The 24198-nt window shown below is 46.5% G+C and overlaps 1 protein-coding gene across 2 annotated transcripts in view; it reads right to left on the reverse strand.

Annotated features, from left to right (window-relative positions):
- The window catches only part of PTEN (phosphatase and tensin homolog), a 791199-nt gene that overhangs the window by 207501 nt on the left and 559500 nt on the right, over positions 1 to 24198 (reverse strand). Inside the window, exon 8 of one of the 2 annotated variants that reach the window (XM_069611282.1) lies at positions 5744 to 5803. The exons of the other annotated variant lie outside the window; for it this stretch is intronic. Coding sequence (XP_069467383.1) covers positions 5744 to 5803 — 60 coding nt within the window. The remainder of the gene's footprint in view (positions 1 to 5743; positions 5804 to 24198) is intronic. 2 annotated transcript variants of the gene reach the window in all.

The raw sequence follows: 24198 nt of genomic DNA on the forward strand, positions 1-24198 counted from the left end.
AGTGAACCGAGATCTTGCGGCATGACTAGATCACAAGATATTCTCGCACCTTAAAGTTCCAGGCTTGTTGCATATCCAGAAATATCAACAGAGCGATAACATATCTTACACTTTGGTTCTCATCTACCCTTCAATGATCTGCTCTTGGCCACAAAGCTTGGCATTTCTCAAAGTACTATTCCAGAGTTTTGCCCAGTGGAAAAAAAGTAACTATAATGCAGGGTTGAAAAGCCATCACAGTTGAACTTGGTGGCTACAGATTAGCACACATGTGTTATTGTCTACCTACTGATCTTTTAAACTGCTTAAGTATGCATAGTCCTTAACATGAATACACCTACTTTCAGCAACTCAGACCTAAGGTCCAACTTAACTAGTACATACTCAATCTACCAAATAGTGTCCCTGCTATAACACCCCCTCTTATTGTCTGTCGCTCTTGCACCTACTTTTCTTTCTGATGATCGCCTGATCCAGTCCGGGAAGGGCACAATACACCAACTTGCAGACAAGCCAGGCCCTCAGACCACTAGAGTAGTGGTTTGGCGCAGTATGAAAGTCCTGTAACACAACATCTACAGAGTAAGAAATCAACCAATTGAGATTGCGAGGCCTGAGCACAGTGATTAGACTGCTGAAGCGATGAAGTTCAATAAAATTCATCCTTAAACTTGTATGAGCCATCACAAGAGGACAGCGGGATAAAAAGAAATTGAAAATGCAAGGCAGAAAGCCATTCAACTAAAAACGTTTTTTAAAAAAGCACCTCAAAAAGTATGGTCAAAGGCAATGGTTTTGGCTTTTATAAGCATTAGGCATTTTCCAGAAACTGCCATAATGGTACTTAATGGCCACATTATTACAGTGGCTAGCTAGCACATGTCCTAAAGGCTAAACAGGAGCTAAAACCGTTGCTTATGCTAATCATTCTTTTTTACTAGGAATTGAGTAAAAAGAACAAATACAATGACGCATTGCTTAAAAATCAAGTAGCTTAATGTAAACTTGATTATAACATTACACCAGGAGCTGATTTGCAGCCTCAATTAAGCCATTACCTTCCCGAAGGTGGCTTAGAAATAGCACTAGCATGCAATTAAAGCACAGAGATATCTCGGAGATATGGGGGGCTGCTGAGGAAGGGCAAGCTAGTGGATGGGAAGGGCCATAGGGACTAGCATGCCATGGGTGGCCAGCGAGTAGGTAAAAAGAGAAATAGGGAATGAGTGTTCACATCCCAGTTCTCCCAACTTCAATTTCCAAGCTTAACATTTCACTTATAGACCACAAAGACAACCCCTGAAGGGTGTGAACCCTCCAACATGGAGGATAAACATTACAGTTGTCTCATTTATTCTCTCAAAAGCAATTTGACGGGTAAGGCATAACGCATACCTCACACTGTTCCAAGGCAGGCAAGTGGGCAAGGGTGCCCTAGAGCCAGACAAGTCTAAATGAAAGAAAGGGTATTTGTGTAGACCTTTTCAAAGGACAGTGAAAACATGGCCGTGTATCTTGATACAAGGGGACTTAATCCTATTTGTCACAAACTGTAGCTACTCTCCTGCTAGTGATGTCGTCATATCCAAATATTCAGCTAGGAAACAGGAAGGCACAGAGGAGATTCTCCTGCTGAAGGAGGCTCGAATTGCCTTTAGTTTGATGAGTAAGAACCGGCTAAATGTTCGAAAAGGGGTTGACACGGACATGGTCTTTTTTTACAGAGTGGGGAAAAAAACAATCTAGAAGAACCACTCCCACAAGGCACCGATTCTGAGATTTTCTTTTTAAGCTCTGTAAATGGGCAAGGTGGATAGTGGTAGAGGGGGGCTTTTCCATCACTTATCACAGAGAGAATCCAAAGATACTTTGTGCCCCATTTCTATGCAGAGAAGGAAGAAGTAGCCAGCTGTCCCACAAGGTAAAACTGCAGCTGGAGGGCAGGAAAATAACATTTATTTGTTTGTGGAACTCAGAGGAGCTGCAAGCAAAGATGCTTTTGGTCATTTTGTTTCTGCGTTCACTGCGGGGGGAGGAAGGTGGCTGCATTAGAGGAATTACCAGGCCTCTATTTGAAGTCCTGAAAACCTTAAAAGGTCTGAGAAGATCCAGTACTGGCTGATCGCAGGCAGGAGGCTGTGTTTTTAGATGCATGAAAACAGTCGAGCCCCATTTTTGTGTGCGTGTCAAAGATAGTCTCCAGAGTAGCTGTCAGGGTACAGGTCAATCGCAAAGCGTTTCAACTCTCTAGAGTGTCCGGTTGCAAGCAGGTAGGATTCAATCGGCTTTAGCTTGCCAGAACTCACTTGCCAATGAAATCTTGTAGGTTTTACTCCTTGCCACACTGCAGTGTTGTTAAGACCGCTGACAATGAGGTAGGAAGTTAGTAAAGCACAATTAATTTGTCTTGTTACGACACATTGCGGCTTTACACCCTCCTTCAGAACAGACGCTTGGAAGGACATACTACTTTGAACCGCGGGGAAGGCGAGGGAAAGCATCTTGATAAAGGAGTCTGGTAAAATAGTGGCTGAAACTGCAAGGTTAAACATTTTACCACTAAAATACACTGCCATTAAACGCCTTCACTGAAGCAAGGAGCGGCAAGTCCTCATTTTGAATCTTATCCAATCAAGACGGATGACTTATCTCAAGCTTTCAGCAGTATTGGCTATGTAGACACCTCAGGAGGAAGGTGACTCAATGTGAAATGCAGAAAAACTGCTGAAAGAACAAAAAATATTAATTCCGCTGCAGGAGTGCAAAGCCAAAGTGCATGAAGCACAGCAATAGGAATAGGAGCTGGACATAGTTGTCGCCAAAAAGAATTGACATAAATGGTAAAACAGGGGATGCCGTAGGTGGCAAGAGCCGGTGGACTTTAAGTCCAGGATATAGACATTCGTAGACTTAGTTGGAAAGAAATCTGTTCAAGGTATTGCTGTCTCAAGCCCTAGCAGGTTTGGGCAAGATCAAAAGAGGAAGTGTTCCAAGGTGAAACGCTATACCCCCTGTGACAGAGCACAAGAGTGCTCAATCAGAGGCTATTGCTTTAATTGCCTACAAGAAGGCGATGGTTTAAACAGCATGCAGGGAGAAAGGGTTGGAAATGACTCAAGGATTCCACACCATTCAAGGCTTAAAGAGTGAGGGGCAATAAAGGGTTAATGGCTTTTAAATGAAAGGTCAAAACATGTCCCGTCTGAGTAAGTTCTACACCACAAGGGGCTAGATGGTGGGATCACACATTCAAGAGAGGAATACGGTTCAAAGTGTAGAAGGCACTTGTGAGGCCTAGGAGCCTGTGAGGCAGGCAAAGAGTTGTGCGATGACAATGTTGGTTTGACTAGTCAGTGTGTTCTTGTGCCCAGCATCAGTCTGATAAGAGGGACAAAGTAACGGTTTGTCTGAGAACAAAACACAAAAAGGCTGTGCTGGGCCAAAAGACACGAGCTAGGCAACAAAAGAATGTGTTTAAGATTTGATAGTAGCCCAAGAGGGCAATTCTATTTAACAACAGTTTTTATCAAGGAGTATTATAATTATTACTAGGGTAATTACTGAGTGTAGAACTAGTTTTGGGAAGCAACAGAGCACTTTACAATCATAGGGGGGGAACAATGCAGTGAGGGAAGAAAACAAAAAGGGAGCGGGGAGTTAACAGAAGAGGGTCAAGAGTGGGCAATTGGCAGCACAGGATCTACAAGAAACCAGGGGAGGAGACCGTAGTAGGGTCTCACAGAGTCTCAGGTAGGGTGGGGAGTGCAGGGTGTGGACCTAGTGTTGGGGAGGAGCCATTCCTTGAAGAGGACGGTCTTGAGCCCTTTCCTGAACTGTACAAGCGATGGGACGAGTCTGATGTTGACAGGGAGGAGGTTCCAGAGTCTTGGAGCTGAGACTGAGGAGCCTGATCTACTTATTCTTTCCTTGCTGCACCATCAGAGTTAAAGTCTGCACCTTTCCTTACTTCTGGTCGATCGCAGGTCTCCAGAAAGGCTGAGCTTCTCAGTGAGATGGCTTGGGGGACTTATGGGTGACAGCCTTGTAGAGGATGCAACAGGATTTCAGGATTATACAGGCTTGTAGTGGAAGCCAATGCAGTTCGATGAGTCAGGGTGATGTGGTTGAATTTGCGTAGTCCTTTGATGAGTCTTGCCTGCACTATGCAGGACACATCTCATGGGTGCCAGGGTAGCCTCCGGAAGGGGTAGGTTGAAGGGAGGGGTGCACTACAATGTGGGAAAAACCTGAATTAGGTTGATTTTTACGCACTATACCACAACCAGAGACTAGCCATGAACGTCAATTTTGAAAAGACCCAGAGTGACAAAAACCTCAGTGTTTACAGTAAAATCCCCAGCAAATTACCAGATCAGTAGCACCAAATTCCTTGGACAGAAGCCCCTTCAATCACCAAAGATATACCTTGGAAGTGGGGTACTGGTAGGAGCAAGCTATGCAGCCACCAAAGGAGGATCTCAGATGGTGATCTGGTAGCATGCTCTGAAGGTCTCAGTGAAAGTGCAAGTAAAAGCCTGAATGGTCATCCAAGAAGCCTTTACTTAGTTACTGTTTGAGCCCCTCTTGACATAAGGGAGAGCAGTCAATGAGTCACCAGAATGTGGTGCATTATTATAATTAAAAAGCGATCCCAGCTCAATTATTTTGGACCACAGACTAGATTCTCTGAGACTTGGCTCAAGAGGTGGCTGCTCCTAGTCAAGCCCTGAAAAAAAAGTGTCACAATGTGCATTGCAGACAATACCAACTCCCAGGCATTCAGGATGGAGTCTTTGGTTCAGAGAAAATCTAGAAACACATGCAAGAGGGGCGTTGCCTAAAGTAAAAGCAATGTGGCATGCAGGAAGGAAAAGAACTGGGCATGAGACATTCAGCTAGCAAAGTGCGTTCAGTCCTTTAGAAGCAGGAAAATAAGGTGGGCAGGACGAAGGCAAACGGTGTGAAATGGGAAGAGCCATGCACAGGCTTTGCAGTGCATGCACTCCAGCATAATGATTTAATCCTTACCAAGCACTAACATCCCAACCCCGGTCTAGGGACAAGTGCGGAAGGATGGGACTTGGAATTAGAACGGTAGACAGTGTGAACTGGCCACCAGCCATTACAGAGTTATTTCACTCTTGCTAAGCAAGAACTGGTGTGTTGTGTGCATGAGGAGAGGAGGCATTCATGCCATGGACAATGGGCCTAATCCCCAGCTGCTAGGTTGCAACTTGAATCACCCAGAGTAGATTGTATGACAACACACAAAATGATCCTAATTCACTTTCGACTTTTGCTTTCCGACTATCGATAGCATCTTCATGCTTTAGCACTAGACGTTTTTTCAGCCTAAAGCAATAAACATGTTGATCGACTTTGAACTTTGATTTAATAATCAATGGTTTATAATAACCAGTCTTCAACAGTTTCTTTTTAAGGACAGTGGGAATTTACCTGCAGTAACCCCTACACAATTAGGTAGTTGGCCACAATTTTAGATCTACCAGAAAACCGGTCAAAGCCACAATATGTATACAAATACACAAAGTCCATCCCAATGAAGCCTTTCCTTAAAGGTAAGTGAAACCATGAATGGAATCTAAAATCGTCATGGGAGATTTTGTTTCAGCATGTAACACAGGCTTCTAAGTTAGTCAACAATTCAGAACAACTCAGAATTTGACTGCAGAGAGTACACGGACTAGAAAGGCAAAGAATACCGATTTTAGAGCAACCTTACCTCAGGAGGAACTGGGCAAAGAGTTGTCGGCAGCAGGCGCTGGAGCATTTGAAACAACCCCTAATAAAGAGCAGATTGAAGTTGAATTAGAAGGGAACAGGGGAGGGGAGAAGATGGTGAACACTGCCAGTGACAAAAACAGATGTCACAGATGCAGTTATTCAGTCGCTTTTTAAGCAAGGCCTTGTTAATCTAAAGACAGAAGTGCAAGCAATAAAACACCTAGGGTAAACAGACATTATGGTAAGCAGAAAGGTCTCAGTGACCATATCTTAGTTGCTATCCAATAAGTCTGTTCATGAAAAAAAACAGACACCACTTACTTAGAAGATCCGCACAGAACCAGGTACAGGTGCGTATGGCAAAAGGAAATTAGACAAGAGTACAGAATTTCTCAAAACACCCATACGTTTGTCTATGTTGAGTTCCTATGTAAAGTTACACGGTCCAGGTAGTACTTTTAACCTGTGGAAGCGCACTGAATTAAAAAAATAAATTAAAAAAAGTACAAGCTTTTAGAGTCCGCAATTAGTTTGTGTGTTAAATCCCATCAGTTCTCTTTGTGTTTCACATAGTGCTCTGGGGAGGACTGTTGAAACTCCAAATGCTGCACCAAGAATAAACACAAACTATGGTATATTGGTAATAAGCACAAAACGGCAGAATTTGATCTTGAAATGTCCTCTGGGGTAGGGAACATACTACGCTATACAGGATAATACAATCTATAGGTTTTCATGTCTAGTCAATGAATACCTACCTAAAAGAAACTAGTCTTATTGCCAAACAACTCATTTTTCTTGACTGTTTAACATTGGGCAGGCCATAGAAGCACATTCTTGAATGGACACCCTGTTCATAAGGCATTAACACATGAGCATCAACTCCAACTCTGCTACTCCCTTGCATGTCCAACACAGGTAAAGGCTGAAACTAGAATGGCCCAATTCAATCAATGCACACAACATTTTAACCAAAATGTCAATCTGGACCACAAATGAAAATGTGGAAGAGGCCACAATCATAGGCATTTGCTACAACACTAAGGCCAGAGAATGATTTCATGAGTGAGAAACATCTTGCAGCAATGGGAAGGGCGGATAGACTTGCTGACTAAAACTAAGAAATCCGCACAGAAGCCTTTACTAACCTTGCAACATATCGACATTCCCTGAAATCATCAATCTGTATTTTCTATTCTTTGTTCCATGTTTTAGAAACAAAGCCATTGCCAAAAGTCATGGCGATCTCTTCTAATAAGATCAGACTATTAACAGGATGAAGATAAGATGCGAAAAACGGGCCAAGAAGACAACCTTGGTTGAAGTAGAGTAGCAGAACGCAGGCTTTGAAATTAGGACTATAAACAGAAGCAGCTGCAGGGTATCTGGTATCCCTGAATAGGCGCAGCAACCATTTCATAGCATGCCATAATACAAATCTAACTTCCACTTGAGATGCAAACTAAATGTCTTCTAGATGTGCATTAATTAATGTTCTGTTACACACGTATCCAAATGTGCCCAGTTAATGCCACAGATGAACACAACTTAACCCCTGGTAACGTTCTTTCGACTGGATGTTGCACGTATTCCTCATCTTTGATATTCAATATCCAGCTTTAGCTGCTTCGGAAAATATTTTCGGCAGAGGACGCTGTCCGTCGATGGCGTTGACTTGATGTCCCTCGAGGGCCTCCGTCTAGGGATGTCATCGAAAGTATATATAGCACGTGTAGTGCCCGTTGGCTTCAGTTAGTTTTTTTCTTACAGTAGAAAAAACCACAGGAATGACCGTACTCATCCTTGAAGGAATGAAAGCTGTAATAGCATGGAACATTCTACTGTGGGCTAGGTTGGGAGGGCGAAGAGGAATACATGGGAGGAACATCCAGTCAAAAGAACATTACCAGGGTTAAGTAACTTGTCCTCCCGCATATTCCTCATCTTTGATAGACTCCCAAAGCAGTGATGGATTTGGTGGAGTGAGTAAGAATTTCAGTTTTCTTACCAGTTTTCATGAATGCAGGACTGCTTTACCAAAGCTCACATACTGACCGAAGGAAGATACTAATGTTTGGTGAACGTGTGAATCGTAGACTACGTTGCTACCTCAGAAATACTTTTTATCAGTATACCCCCTTTGCAGGGCTGTAGAGGTAGCCATGACCCTGGTGGAATAGGCTCTTAATCCTTCAGGAGGATCCTTGCCTGCCAGTCTGACACACTGAAATAGCCAAAATGATCCACCTGGATAAAGTCCGTTTCATAACAGCCTGACCCAGTTTGTGGCCCATATATCCAATGAAAAGCTGATCATCAATGTGAAGTTTGGACAGCCTAGATATATAAAAGCTCAAAGCTATGCGAGGGTCTTCTTTCTATCCCCCACCTCATGCCAGGACAAGGTGGGGGATAGAAAGAAGGTAAAAAAATGTTCAGTTCTACGTGAAAGACAGAAATGATCTTGGGTAAGAATGAAGGCTTAACCGTCAGAACAACTCTATCCTTATGGAAAATAGTAAAGGGTGGGTTAGATGAAAGTGCCTGCAACTCACTAACTCTACAGGCTGAAGTTAGGGCTACCAAGAGAATGGTTTTAAAGGTTAACCTTAAAGAACACAAGTGTAAAGGTTCAAAGGGTGCACACACAAGACATTTTAATACCAGATTAAGGTCCCAATTTGGAATCTGGAAACGAGATGGGGGGGGGGGGGAGAGGGAGGAATACATTGGTGAGCCCCTTTACAAATTGTGTCACCAGTGGAATTTTGAAATATGACCATTCCTCTGACGAGCGCTTAGAGATAGACAGCGCTGCCAAATAGCCTTTAATAGTACCAATTTGGAGCCCCAGATTGGCTAAAGATAATAGAAAGGATAAAACATCTGGTATTTTACACAGAAACGGATCTACATTCTTGTATTTGCACGAGTTGCAGAATTTGTTCCAACAGCAACAGTACAAAGACTTGTGTTATCCAGGAGGTCCCAATCCTTGTATCTCAGCCTTTCAGAAACCAAGCGCCAAGACTGAATGTCTTAACCTGAGTGTCTTAACCTCTGGATGGAGAACGCGACCCTCCTTTCGTGAGAGAAGGTCCTCTCCTTGTGGAAGACGCATTGGAGGACAGATGGACTTGTCCAGAAGGTCCATGTACCACGTCCTCCTGGACCAATACGGTGCAATTAGGATCATGTGTTTCCCAAACTTCCTCTACCTCCTGATTACCTGAGGAACGATGGGACTGGAGGAAACACATATAGGAGTGGAAATTCCCAGTCCACCACGAACGCATCTCCTAGAGCTCCTCTTGTGGGAAATTCCTTGGGGTAGTACAGTTCACATTTCCAGTTGACACCTGTCACAAACAGATCCACTTGAGGAGTTCTCCAAAGGACTTCCTGAGCTAGTTCCCACTCATGGGAGGCTGTGCTCTGCCTGCTCAGAGCGTCCGCGGCCATGTTCTCTCCGGTTAGATGATGTGCCGATAGGGAGATACCTTCTTGAATTGCCCAGTATCAGAGCTGCATTGCTTCTCTGCATAGTGGTAGTTGCCCTACACCACCTCTCTTGTAGTACATGACCACTGTGTTGTCTGTAATTTTCAGGACATTCTTTCCCCGTACAGGTCGCAGGAAGGCCTTCAGCGCTAGTCGATCACCATCAGTTCCAAAAGATTGATAGGTTGTTTGGACTCCGATGGAGACAAACGGCCGCTGACTGTCAGATCATTGGCGTGGGCTCCCCACCGCGTGAGGCATCCTTCACAACTGTCATCTCTGGCCATGGTTGCCAAAAAGGTTCACCCTTCAGAATGTTGTCCTCGCAGGCCCACCACAGAAGATCCTATGTGACCCGGCTTGGAACCTGAAGTAGGTCCGGGATCTTTCCTGAGAACTGGGACCACTGAGTTCTGAAAGCCCACTGAAGGGATCTCACTCTCAGGTGGGCCTGAAGGGTCTGAAAAAGAGTGACCATCTTGAACTTGTCCTTCCTGAGGAACTTGTTCAAGCATCTCAAGTCCAAGATGGGCCTCTGTCCTTTGTCTTTCTTGGGTATTAAAAAATAAGGGGGGGGGAATACCTTCCCTTGTTCCTCTCCACTACAGGCACTGGTTCTATAGCGTCTTTCTCTAGCAAGGTTAACATTTCCTGCACAAGGAGCGGATCTAGAATCTTCAAAGAGAGGCTACCCGATGGACTGCTTTGAGGTACCTGTATGAAAGGAAGGCAGTACCCATGGGCTATGGTTTCCAAAGCCCAAGCATGCGAAGTAATGACTCACCATTCTTCTAGATGCTGAGATAGTCTGCCCCCAAACCCCCCTAACTGGTTAGTTGTGACTCAAGACCTCAGAGCTTTTGAGGTTGTTGATACAATGGCCGATGGTAAAGATGCCCTTGCTTGAGCTGGCTTTGCACCTCTCCCTCGTCCACCTCAAGGGAACTTTCTTTGGCCTCTTTGACTAGCCATTCCCCTCGCTCTTCCAACTGAGTAGTAGAAAAAAGATCTACCCCCTCCAAGACTGTCCAGTAGGGCGAAAAGGCTGAGGCTACCTAATAGCAGCACCTAAAGATATGGCTGCCGCCTTTGCGGTCTGCAAATTCTCAAGGCTCTCGTCAGTCTTTTTGCTAAAAAGGTGAGACCTGTCAAAGGGCATGTTGAGGAGTCTGGACTGCACATCCAGTGCAAAGCCAAACTTTATCAACCTCGCACATCTGCGTATAACTGTGCTAGTAGCCATGGCTGATGCGGTCCGAAGAATCCAGACCTGACTGAAGAGACTCACACATGGCTTCTTTGACGTCTCTAATTATGGCCTACAACCTGTCTCCTTCGTCCCCCTCGGGAATGTGCTCTGCTGCCATGGAAATGCAGTCCCATAGAGTAAATGTACATTTTGCAAGGGCACATGTGGAGTTGGCTGTTTTAAGCGCCATACTCCCTGCAGAAAGTACCCACCTTTCTTGCCCATCCATCTACTCTCTTTTCGTCCCTATCTGGAGGGATAGTATGGTAAGCTGCTTGCTTAGATGTTGCTGTAGCTGTCTGTACCACCAGACTCTCTGGATTGTGGTGTTTTGGCAGATAGCCTGGGTTACTACTGGAAGGGCGGGACTTCTTGGTCAAATTTGTATTGACAGCTGGATTGGTTTCTGTGGTTTCCCAATTTGCTGTCACCCTCGTTTGCAAAGCAATATGAAAAGGTGATATATGACCTGACTGAGGACACTTATCCAGGATATCTGTCAGATCATCCTGTTCGAATGGTAACAGGTCTACTCCACCCCATGTACTCCACTACCTTGGACATGAGTTTCTGTATGATGCATCAGCATGCTCCACTGCTTCTGGTCTTCCAAACTCTAGCTCAGGTGAGGTGTCCACCCCACTGGCCATCTGCAGGTTGTCATAAAGGTCTCCCAACCTTGATTCCTCAGAAATAAAACGTTCTGGTACATTTGGCATACCAAACGGGAGGACAAATGGTGCCTCGCTATCTGAGGGTTCATTCTCCTCAGATTGAGGTAAGGGATTTAAAATCGTCCTTCCTGGGTAAAGGCACATATGTTTTTTCAGGCATCAAGGTTTTTGTGAATAATGGATTTGACGCTGGAAAAGCGGTCATAACTTGTTTACTGGCGCCACAGATTTTAATGGGATGCTCAACGTCAATGGTGCAGCCCAGCAATGAGGGTGCAGCTGGCGTCTATGCAGAGGGCTTGGTTGGTGTCGAAAGCGCAGCCGCTGTCAATGGGTTCAACCTCAAATTGTGCTTATGGCTTGATGGATCCTTCGAAGACACGTCAACTGATCGAGGCCTCGACTGCTCCCGATGAGGATCAGGCTTTGTTGCAGGCCAGAGGGCGTGCAGGATTTAGGTCAAGCCCTTTCCTTCCCTGCTTCATTGGAAGGCGTAGTAGGAGCATGGCTTGGAAGCTTTTTTGTTTTTCAAATATTTTTTGCATCTCTGCTCTGAAAGCCTCACACTCGGCCGGAGTGGATTTTTTGTTGGGCAAGATGCCCTCTCAGGGGAAGCGTTCGAAGAAGTCAAAGAAGGCAACCTATGGTACCTCGTCCTGGACATCGACGACGATGAGTGGTGGAAGCCACTCTTCGATCTCAACCTCTTAATTCTTCCTCAGAGTAGAGTTGCCTCTCGACTCGTCGAAGGTTTTTTGGTCGGGGTAGAGGATTTGGGGTTTCGACCTACCGTCAATTTCCTTCGTTCCTTCAAGGCCTTTCCCGTCATCGACTGGCACTTGGGGTAGAGCATAACATCTCGGACTGCTCCAAGGCACCATAAACATTTACGGTGTGGATCGGTCAATGACATTTTCAACCCACAATCTCGGCACTTCTTGAACCCGGTCTTCGGGGTTGTCTGTGTGGACGAAGACGACACTCGATTTCTCGAAGCAATGAAGTAAAAAAGCGCGTTGTATTTTTGTTGAAGCGATAGCATTCGCGTAAAACTGAACTGAAGCCAATGGGTGCTGCGCGTGCTATATATACACATTCAATGACATCCTTGAGACGGAGGCCCTCGAGGAATAGAGTCAACGCCATTGACGCACAGCGCCCTCTGCCGAAAATGTTTTCCGAAGCAGCTAAAGCTGGATATCGAATATCAAAGATGAGGAATACGTGGGAGGACACAATCCATTTGAAAATTTGAAATGGCACGAGACATCACAGTGATTCAATTGACTCATGGTATCAAGTTTACCACGCTCTTCTAGGGTATAAGCAGGAGCTAAATAAATAGTTTTTTAAAACCTTGATCAAAGTGAACGGCATTGCACTGTAACATGCCTTCAGCTCTTCCTCAGTTTGATTATAGATTAAAAGGAACCATATCTAGTCCATGCACCTCCACAATGTAACAATAGCAATGACATAGGACTGGACAAGTAAGCTTTCTAGATATAAATATTATTAAACATAGGTATGCTTCAAACGCATGAACTAAACAATGTTTCTGGTTTACAGATCTTACCATCCAAAATTGACCATGCTTCACTATGCTCATGAATCGGAAGCATTTCTTTCTAATGATTCCGCTTTTCAAGAAAATTCATATACACTAAAATAACTCTTACAAAGAAATGACACTTAACAGTTGCAGCGTTATTAAAAGCATTGAAAATATCAAGCCAAACACTCCTGCAGAAAACATCTAAACATGTGAAATAACAAGAAAAAGTTGACATATGTTCTGCAATCTTTAGAAATTGAAAGCATTATCAAAAAATATTCAAACAATTTACAATCTGTTTTACACGGAACCAATATCTGCATTCAAGAGACAACGAAATGTATGCAACAATCTAGTGATGGCAGACACTGAAAAGATGTACACTTAAAAACTCAATACATAAAAGTTAAAAAATCAATGCAGCAAAGAGGACTCCGGCATCCATACATACGGCAGGATTTGTCAACTAGAACGATATGCTACATGTTTTTCAGGAAGTGTAGCCTTGGCCTTGTGGCGAGCGCTATATTGGCCAAATTGAGAAAAAGTAAGGGTTGCATTTTCAAACAAATCAAACATCAGCCATAAAAACTAAAAATCACCTTTGGCTAGGAATTTACTTTTTAAGGGCAAATAAAAACCTTTCAAAATTGACATTCTGTGACTGAAGTAATACAAAGAGACCTACAAGGAGGCAACACACTCAAAAAGCTCCTACTGCATTAAAGCTCTTTGAAACACATCTCTTCCGTTAAATTTCATAAATGGTACGAAATTTAAATTTGTCGTGCTTTTTTTTCAATGTATTCAAGGTAATAAGCAGACTTTTGTACAAAGAATTGCTCCAGTTTGGATAAAGCTTAATGAGCCATTACAGAATCTAGTTTTAATGAGGAGAAATTTCTAATTACGTTCAAATAAATCATATAGCTGGACACTCGATCATAAAATTGTTAAAAATAAGTGTTACTTGTGCGACAAACTACAAGGATCAGATTAACCTGCAATTTAATGAGAACACTTTCACAATTTATAGATACCAGTTCAATACATGAGACAGATGAACAAGTTACTTCTGATCTGGTAACGTTCTTTCGATGGGATGTTTCTCCGACGTATTCCTTATCTTGATGGATCCTTTCCAGCTTGCTGGCCTCGGAAAAATCTTTTCAGTAGAGGGCGCTGCGCGTCGACGTCCCTCAAGCGGATGTCCCTCGACAGCCTCCGTATCAGCGCCAACGTCATCATGCGTATAAATAGACTTGTGCAGCATCCGTTGCTCAGTTCCGTTTTGACGTTAACAGTTGTTTTACATGAATTGGTTATTGACCCAGAAGTAGCATAAGCTGTAACCACAAGGGAAGTTTTACTGAGGGGATGGATGGGAGGGGCGATAAGGAATAAGTCGGAGGAACATCCCATCGAAAGAACGTTACCAGGTAAGAAGTAACTTGTTCTTCGAAGGGATTGTGTCCTCCGACGTATTCCTTATCTTGATAAGACTCCCATAGCAGTGGTGTGTAACTGGAGGTGGGAGTAAAATTGCCATGTTTCCCTTCAAGAATGAGCAGTGTGCAACACAGCTTTGCCAAATCTAGTCTCTTGGCTAGAGGAGGAATCCAGGTTGTAAAATCTTGTGAAGGTATGTGCAGACGACCATGTGGCAACCGCACATATGTCTCGAATCGGTACCCCTCTTTGGAGGGCCGAAGAGGCTGCGATACCCCTGGTTGAATGAGCCCTAAGATTTTGAGGAGGCTCTTTCCCTGCAAGTTTGTAACATTCCAGAATGGCCAAAATAATCCATCTGGAAATGGTCCGTTTTGTTATCGGTAATCCAATTTGTGCCCCGAGTAACCTATGAACAGTTGGTCTGCTTGCCTAATCCTAACAAGTCTGCTGATGTAAAAGCTCAAAGCCCGCCTTGGGTCCAGCCTATGTAGCCTTTCTTCCTCTTTGCCTGGATGGGGAGGGGGATAAAATGAAAGTAAGAATCTTCTGAGTGATGTGGAATTCAGAAACCACCTTTGGGAGGAAATTAGGCTTCACTTGTAGGACAACTTTGTCTTTATGAAAAATTGTATGAGGGGGTTTACAAGATAGAGCTTGTAATTCGCTCACCCTTCTAGCAGATGTCAATGCCACTAATAAGAAAGTTTTAAGGGTGAGAAACCTTAGATAACAAGAGTGGAGTGGTTCAAAAGGAGTACCCATCAGGAAATATAAGACTAAATTTAAGTCCCATAAGGGAACTTGGAATGGTCTTGGCGGATAGACATTGGTTAATCCCTTCAGAAATTGTATTACTAAGGGTAACTTGAAATACGATGGTTCCTCTGCAGTGCGCTTGAAGATCGATAGCGCTGCGAGATAGCCCTTGATAGTGCCAACCTAAAGGCCCGAATTTGACAGAGTAGAAAAGATAACACTGTTGGTGTACCACATGAAAAGGGGTCGATATTCCTTTCTCTACACCAGCTGCAAAATTTGTTCCAACAGCAGCGGTATAAAGTCTTTGTTGCTGGCCTTCTTGCCGAAAGCAATACCTCCATGACGTCATCTGGGAGGTCCCAATCCTTGTATCTCAACCTTTCAGATACAAAGCGTGAAGGTTCAGGGTTCTGATGTCTGGATGGAGAACCTGACCTCCCTTCTGTGAGAGAAGATTCTCCTTGAGTGGAAGACGAATTGGAGGGCAGATGGACATGTCCAGAATGTCTGGGTACCACGTTCTCCTGGCCCAGTCCGGGGCAATTAGGATCATGGCTTTCTGGAACCTTCTCAACCTCCTGATCATTTGAGGAATGACAGGGACTGGAGGAAACGCGTACAGAAGTGGAAACTCCCAGTCCACTACGAACACATCCCCTAGAGCTCCTCTCGGGGGAAATTCCCTTGAACAAAACTGATCGCACTTCCTGTTGATGCTGGTGGCCAACAGATCCACTTGAGGGGTTCCCCAAAGGGTGAAGATCTGTTGAAGGACTTCCTGAGCTAGTTCCCACTCGTGGGAGACTGTGCCCTGCCTGCTCAGAGCGTCCGCTGTCAAGTTCTTCTCTCTGGCTAAGTGAACTGCCGATCGAGAGATTCCTTCTTGGATTGCCCAAAACCAGAGCTGCATCGCCTCTCTGCACAGAGGCAGTGATCCTACGCCTCATCCTTTGTTGAGGTAGTGCATGGCCACTGTGTTGTCCGTCATTATCAGGACATTTTTCCCCTGTACAGATGGCAGAAAAGCCTTCGGCGCTAGTCTGATTGCTCTCAGCTCTAACGGGTTGATATGTAGTCTGGACTCCGATGGAAACCAACGACCGCTGATGGTCAAGTTGTTGGTATGGGCTCCCCACCCCGTGAGTGAGGCATCTGTGACTACTGTTATCTCTGGCCATGGTTGCCAAAACAGTTCCCCCTTCAAGATGTTCTCCTGGCAGGCCCACCACTGAAGGTCTCGAGCCACCTTGTCCGGAACCTGAAGGAGATCTGTCATTCTCCCTGAGAATTGCGACCACTGAGTTCTTAGTGCCCAATGAAGAAATCTCATTCTCAGGCGAGCCTCTGGCACAAGGAAGATGCAGGATGCCATGAGGCCTAGCAACCTCAAAAAGTCGAAGGCTGGGAGACGTTGGGCATTTTGAAACTTGGTGACCATCTGCACAATATCTTGAGCCCTCACCTCTGGTGGCAAGGCTTTTCCCAGGGAAGTGTCCAGGACCGCTCCAATGAACTGGAGTCTCTGTGATGGTATCATCTGTGACTTCTTTAAATTGAGGGAGAAGCCCAGTTTGTGAAGGAAGTGGCAGACAATCTAGCTGGATCTGAGCTTGTTCCGGAGATACAGCTCTGATCAGTCAATCGTCCAGGTAGGGGTAGAAGTGAATCCCTTCCCTCCTTAGACTTGCAGCCACTACCGACATTAGCTTGGTGAAGACCCTCGGGGCGGAGGTCAGCCCAAATGGCAGAACTCAAAATTGATAATGAGAGCCGCCAATTGCGAACCTCAGGTATTTCCTCTGTTTGAGATGGATTGGCACATGGAAATAAGCATCCTGAAGGTCCAGAGATACAAGCCAGTCCTGGAGCTGAGGGGCCTGAAGGATCTGAGAGAGAGTTTCCATCTTGAACTTGTCCTTCCTGAGGAACTTTTCTCGTAAATCCAAGATAGGTCTCAGTCCTCCATCCTTCTTCTGTATTAGGAAGTAGGGGAGTACCAGCCCTTGTTCCTCTCCGCTACAGGTACCGGTTCTATGGCACCTTTCTCCAGCAGGTCTACAATTTCCTGCAAGAGGAGCGGATCTGGAACTTTCCGAGAGCTGTTCCCCGATGGATGACTCTGAGGAATGCGTAGAAAAGGCAGACAGTAACTGTCAGGAATAGGGTCTGGGGCAAGCTTAGACGACAATATTGTAGGAAATACTACGATTCCCAGCATGCTTAGAGGCGCAATGTAGTCCCGGATTCACGCTAAGAGACAGCTGGAGTTCATTACTGGTGTATTTAGACGTTAACCGCCCTTGCACAGGTGCTGATAATTAATGTTGTGCAGCACGGGCGGCACGACGGCGTGTGTGAGGAACGCAGGAGGAAGAGCGAGTGATTATGTCCAGGAAGGCGGACAAAGGCTTTCGGCATTAAAGGAGAGCGTCTGGCCCGAGCATGGTTAACCTTGCTGGTTAACTTGGGAGGCAACGCGAGCATTGGTGCAGCTCTCCCCATATCTCCCGGGCCGCAGCGGTGAACAATTCCTCCCTCTCAGACCGCTGCCTTCGCTTCTATACGCGGCAGCTGCTCCACGGGGCGGCGGCATTGTCTCTGCGTCATATCAGATCGTCCGGGTGTACTTGTGAGTCACCCAGACTCGAAGATAAGTATCCTGATACATGTTTGTTTATATTGGCAAGAATTATGTTTACTTGATACGTTAAAAGACTCAATTTAGTTTGGCAAGCCCACGGGTTGTATGTAACATTATCTCCAGGAAAAGTATGAGGCAATACTTACCGCAGGAACATTTCTCCTGAGAGATAGAGGGCAAGACTGTCCATTCCGATTCTGAAGGGAAAACTTGGGTTATGTTACTGCTTCTGTTTGCTCATGTTCAATGTCAGCCCTTGGGGCCATGTGTATGTTGACTTCATGTAAGGGAGTTTCCCTTGTATGTGCCATGCAGTTCGTATCGCTCTTGTCCGCTATGTGTTAGCTACATGTTATATTACACGGTCATAAGTATGGTCATGGTATAGGGTAATTAAGAACCCTAAGCGCTTAGGAGGCTAGTAAGACAGGTAGTATCAAGTAGGAAGTACTAGGATATATTTTTGGTTCAGGATTAAGTATTGTATTGCAAATGCATATTGTCTGTTCCCTACCTTTCCCTTTGTCATTCCACCCCCTTTCCCTAACGCCGTCTTTTCCACCATTGGCTGCCACGTGGTTATCTGTGTATTTCCATTCAGAGGCCCGTGCCAACCACGGTGGGAGGGTCGATCTATTCGGCTTCTGTGGTTCGGGAGAGGGGGTTGAAACCCTATCTCCTTATTAAACTTGACAGTAACCTTGGGCAACTGTCTCGAATGCCCAAGCATCTGACGTAATAGCCTGACATTCCGTCAGATGTTGAGTTAGCCTGCCCCCTACTGGTGTCTTGTGAGGAGAGTCCTCAGAGTGATTTAGAGGCGGCTGATGCAGGTGCCGAGGGTGAAGAGGCACCTGCTGCTCCGGCTTTTGGATTTTTACCCTGTCCACCTCGGGTGAATCTTTTTTGACCTCTTTGAACCAACTGTCTTCTGCCTTTTCCGAATGCGGAATAAAAGCGAAAGGACTTGCCTCTCCATGAGGTTCCTGAGGGGCGATATGGCGTTTGATGGATTGCAGCTCCCAGGCATTTTGCTGCTGCTTTGGATGTCTAACTTTTGTAGGCTGTCACCCGCCTTCTTACCAAACAAAGAACAGCCGTCAAAGGGCATATTTAAAAGTCTGGCTTGTACATCTGAAGCAAACCCAGACTTTCGCAACCACGCAAATCTGCGGGTTGTAGTACTTGCCGCCATGGCCCTACTGATGCGGTCAGCAGAATCAATGCCAGTTTGAAGGGATTCGCACAACGCTTCCCTTTCTTCTCCCTCTGGGAGGCAGTCAGCCGCTGATTAAGCACACTCCCAAAGTGTGCGGCTGAACCTTGCGAGCATACAAGTAGCGTTAATAGATTTCAACGCCATGCTACATGCAGAAAAAACTTTCTTAGCCATAGAGTCGTATCTTTTGTCATCCCTGTCCTGTGGAACAGTAGGGTATGCCGATATACTGCCTGATGCAGTTGCTGCTTGAACAACCAGACTCTCTGGAGTTGGATGTTTAGACGAAAATTCAGTGTCAGTAGTAGATACCCTATATTTGGCTGATAACTTTTTTTTTGTTAAACGCCGGGATAACCTCAGGAGTTTCCCAGTTAGCCAATATTTTTCTTTGTAATGCAGCGTGAAATGGAACCACAGGATCCTCCTGTGGGCCTTTAACTAAAATGTCTGTAAGGTCATCCTGTTGGAATGCAGGTGAAGGTGTAGACCAACCCATGAATTCTATAATTCTTGCCATTAAAATTCTGTAAGGGGTCTCGGCATGTTCCCCTGGGTCGGGCGTTAAAGGCTTCGAAAACACCGTAAAAGGCGTTGAGAAGATTGGAAGAGGCCTTGAAGAACTCGAGAGGATCGGAATCTTACTTGAGGTTGTCGATGACATTCTCGAAGTCGTGTTAGAGGCCCTGAGTATGACCACTGGCTGTGAGGTTGTGACGGCCGTGGGTTTGTTCTTTTTCGGCGTCGATTCGATCGACCTATGCATCGATGAGCCCTTCGATAATGGCGTTGATGACGCAGATTTATGCATCAAAGGGACTTTCGACGATGCCGTCGATGGCCTTTGCTCGAGGGTTCGTGACGCTCTCGAGTAGTTTCTTTCGCCGGGTGCAATGACTCACAGCGTTTTGATTTTTCGGATCTTTCACCCAGGGCATCACCCTCAGCTGTCTTGGAGGGGGCCGAGGCCGCTTTCTCGAAGATGCTAAGCATCCTTTTACGGAATTCCTCCCACTCAGCCTGAGAGCTGTGTTTTGTGGGGCAGGTGACTCTTTCCGGAGAAACAGAAGACGAGGAAGTGGATCTTCGACGTCTCTTACTTGAATGCTTGGATCTCGAAGAGTGGTGGGAACTGCTTCGAGACCTAGAACGAGAATGTTTCCTGTGTCAGCGAGGAGATGAATGTCTCGACTCTGCCGAGGAAACTTTCGAAGGAGTTTTAACTGTCTTACCTCCCTCAAGCTTCCCCTTACGCTCCTTCAAGGATTGCGCCGTCATGGACATGCAGCCCTCGCACTCCGAACATTGGTGCTCCGATCCCAGGCACCACAAACCGATCCTGTGAGGATCGGTCAACGACATTTTCTTTCCACAGTCTCGACATTTTTTGAAGCCGTACCGTGGAGTCGTCGGTTCAGATGAGGAAGCCATCGAGTAAGAGTTGGTATTCTCGAGGAATAATGAAGAATATATTTTCTAACGAACTGAGCAACGCGAGCCCGAGGCCCACGAAGCGCGGAAAAACGGAACTGAGCAACGGACGCTGCGCGAGTCTGTTTATACGCATGATGACGTCGGCGCCGATACGGAGGCTGTCGAGGGACATCGGCTCGAGGGACGTCGACGCGCGCCGCTCTCTACTGAAAAAAAAATTCCGAGGCCAGCAAGCTGCAGATCTAGCAAGATAAGGAATACGTCGGAGAACACAATCCCTTCGAAAATCATGTTATATGATTTGATATCTTATTTTATTTCCGAATACCATAAGAGTTATACATTTTGACAGTGTAAACAGCAGGCAAGAAAAATTATACAATATATACTAACAACATATATCAGAAACAATTGGTTATCAACCTATTTTGTTCATCAAAAGCAAGTAAAGTGGTTATTTATGAATTCAAGTGTACTCTCTCTAAATATAACAGATTAATCCTTGATAAGTGGGGAGCACAATCTCGTTAATGTGGAAGGAGGCCACCACCTTTGGTAGGAACCCGGGCTGAGTTCGGAGCACAAACTTGTAACATGGTGTAGGGCTCGCTAGCCACCAGAGCCTGAATCTTACTAACTCTGCGAGCTGAAGTAAGCCCCACTAGCAGCGCTGTCTTGAGCATGACCGGTTTGATGTACACTGTGGCCATGGGCTCGAATGGTGTGCGCGCAAGGGCGCTCAGAACAACGTTGAGATCCCAGACTGAGTGCGGGCATCTTGACAGGAGGATGCAGCCTGGTTAACCCCGCTAGATGCATCTTCACTACTGGATTGGCAGAGAAAGTAAACGTGTCGTGTATGCGCCAAGGGCCGCTAGGTATGTTCTGCAGGTGTCGACCTGGATCCTTGATCTAGCTAAATATTCCAGAAAAGACAACACCTGGCCCAGAGTGCAGAACCTAGTCCATTTGCTCTTGCACTGCTTTTGAGTAGCCCAACTCCTGGCTCCCTGGATGATTTCTAGGTTTTCCCAAGACAGCCAGAGATGTTGGAGAGGCACCTGCTCAGGTTGCTAGGGCTAGCCTCTCCGGGCAAGGGTGAAGTACACCCCCCTACCCCCCCATGCACTGCACCAGGCGCAGGCCATTCACGAGCAGGAGAGGGACTTCCTTCTGGCTGGGCTGTCAGCTGCCGAAGGTCTGAGAACCATGGCTTGGTCGGGCACTGTGGCGCTATGAGGATAAGACACAGCCCGGGGACTGTCTGATCTTGCAAACAACCTTGATGAGCGGGGTAGGAGGAAATGCGTACACCACCATCCCATCCCAGGGGATCTGGAGTGTGTCCCAGAGGGAGCTGCGCCCTGTAAACCCCCACCCCCCCATGCCCCCAGGACGTGAACAGCTGGCAAGACCGATTGCTCTCCATCAAAAACAGGTCTAGGACAATGTGTCCCCCGACCTGCTGAAAATCTCTTGAAGGACTCTCTCGTTCAGTTGCCACTCGTAGTTGTCGGACCCATCCTACAGTCTGCCTGCCTCGAGGTTAGATTCTCCCAGCAAATGCACCGCTGAGATGCAGAAGTCGTGCGCAATCGCCCACTCCCAGATGCGGAGGGCCGACATGCAAAGGAGCAGGGATCTGGTGCCCGCTGCTTGTTTAGGTAGTACATGCAGATAGAGTTGTCCATCCAATGCAAACTGCACTGCTCCTGATTAATGGGAGGAATGCCTTGAGTGCTAGCCAAATGACCATCATTTCCAGCCAGTTGATGTGATTTTGTTGGTTAGTCTTGAACTACAGACCGTGTTCTGAATGTGGCCCCAGGGTAGTGCACCACACTTGGGAGTGAGGAGTCCGTAATCATAGTGTGATCCCCAGGAGGCGGTGTGAAGGGTCTGCCCGCCATTAGGTTTGCTTCCTGCTCCCATCACGTGAGGTCCTGCTGTAGGTGCGCGAGTATAGTGACCGGGGATCTTTGATGACCCAACTCCTGATCCCAGGAAGCGGAAATATGCAGCTACGTTCTCATTCACAGCCTGGTTCGTGATAGCCAGAAAGGATGCCGCCAGTACTCCCAGCAGGTGCTGGTACCACCAGGCCATAGTTACTGTTCTGCCAAGGAGGTGAGGAACAGAAGATTTGATTGTCACCACCGTCTCCCCTGTGGGAAACACCTGCGTATCCCACAGCAACCCCAAAAACACCAGTGTTTGTGTAGGGTAGAGCTGAGACTTCTGGAAGTTGATTGAGAACCCCAGTTCATAGAGTGTAGTCATGAGCCTGGCCGATGAGTACCCAACCTGCTCTGGGGACCCCCCCCCCCTCGGACTAACCAGTCGAGGTAGGGAAAAACATGGGTGCCCTCCGACCTGAGCAGAGCCGCCACCACCACCACGTTCCTCAGTCTTGTGAATACCCTTGGCATTGAATTAAGGCCGAAAGGCAGCACCTTGTATTGAAGTGCAACCCCATGACCTGGAACCTGAGGAAGGACCGATGAGACTGAACTATGGGCTGTGTAAATATGCGTCTTTCAGATCCAGGGAGAACATCCAGTCCCCCCCACACAGCATCTCTGCTATAAGCGCTGGCATCACAATTTTAAACCTCTGCAGAGGTAGGTACAGATTCAGGAAGGAAAGATCTAGGACCACTCACAGGTCCGCCTGGTGGTTCTTTTGAACAGCAAAGATGCTGGAGTAAAAGCCCTGCCCCTGCTGAGGGAGAGGAACCTCCTCCACCGCCTTGCTCACCACAAGGGAACGTAACTCTGTTCAAGAGTGAAGGATCCTGATCTCTTGTATTGGGGGCGGGGGGGAGTGGGGTGGGGTTGCATGGCAGGTGAAGCAGGAAGCCTGAGTAGACTACCAAAATCACCCATGAGTCCGTAAAACGTGAGCGCCAAGCTTAACTGTGCAGGGCCAGCCTGCCCCGACTGGGGTGCTGTGGACCTGAGAAGAGCCGTCATTGCTTTTTTGGGTCGGAGGCAGATGATTGGGAGGGGAACTGAAAAATGCCTGTGTGTGAAGACTTCTGATGTTTTCAACTATGTTGGCTGGGTCACCTGTTCGGTTGCCTAGCACAGTGGTCCTGGAAACCCTGGAAACTGCCAAGGGATTGGCCTCTGTCTGATCGAGAGTGGCCCTGTGTGAAGGTTTTGGCTGCTGGCTTGGTGAGAATGGCCAGGGATTTGGCCATCTGCAAGCAGCTCTTTTTATTGAGTTCCTCATCCGTGGTGGAGTGGAACAAGTTGCCACCCTCAAGGTCTAGGATTCTGTCCTGAACATCAGGGTTGAATATGGTCGCCTTGAGCCATGCCACTGCGATCTCCCTCCACAGCTGTTGGTTAGCCGCTGCCAGGATGGCTTCAGCATTGGCCTGCCCGAGGGTTAAACCCTGCATTTGAGTACACCTTCTTCCAATAGGCCTCTAGCATTTTTTCTTCCTTTCCCAGTGGTGCTGACGTTGAGGTGCTCATGGGGAAGGTCTGGGGCTTGGAATTCATAGATGCCGCTGAAAACACTGATACAGTGGCTGGGGCTGCACTGACAAGAGCATAGCGTCACCCTCCCTGCCTGAATTTTGCATCCAGCCTCTTATTTGTTGGCTAAGCGGGGTGGGGCTTAAGCCATCCCTTCTTCGCCAGAGTCTCCATGTCATTCTGCAACGGGATGCCAGATATGGATTCTGCTTTGCTGGGGAGCACTTCCGCCAGTACCCCTGAATTCAGTTGCTCCTTCTAGGGCTAAGGTATGCCCAGGGAATCAGCTAGCCAAGCAATCCTATCATGGAATTGCCGAAGAAGTTGTGTCCTGCTCCTCCTCAATGGTGTCTTGTTGGTCACCTGTGTTATAAGGGGCCCCTCGGTCCGCAGGCATTTGCTCTGCTGCTGAAGAAGGCTCAGGCGCTGAAACTGTAGGAGTAGGCGCTGTACCGGAATTACCAAAGGCATGGGCAACGGTGGT

This window comes from Ambystoma mexicanum, chromosome 8, assembly GCF_040938575.1.
Source record: "Ambystoma mexicanum isolate Mex_15411 chromosome 8, UKY_AmexF1_1, whole genome shotgun sequence".
Lineage (NCBI taxonomy): Eukaryota > Metazoa > Chordata > Amphibia > Caudata > Ambystomatidae > Ambystoma > Ambystoma mexicanum.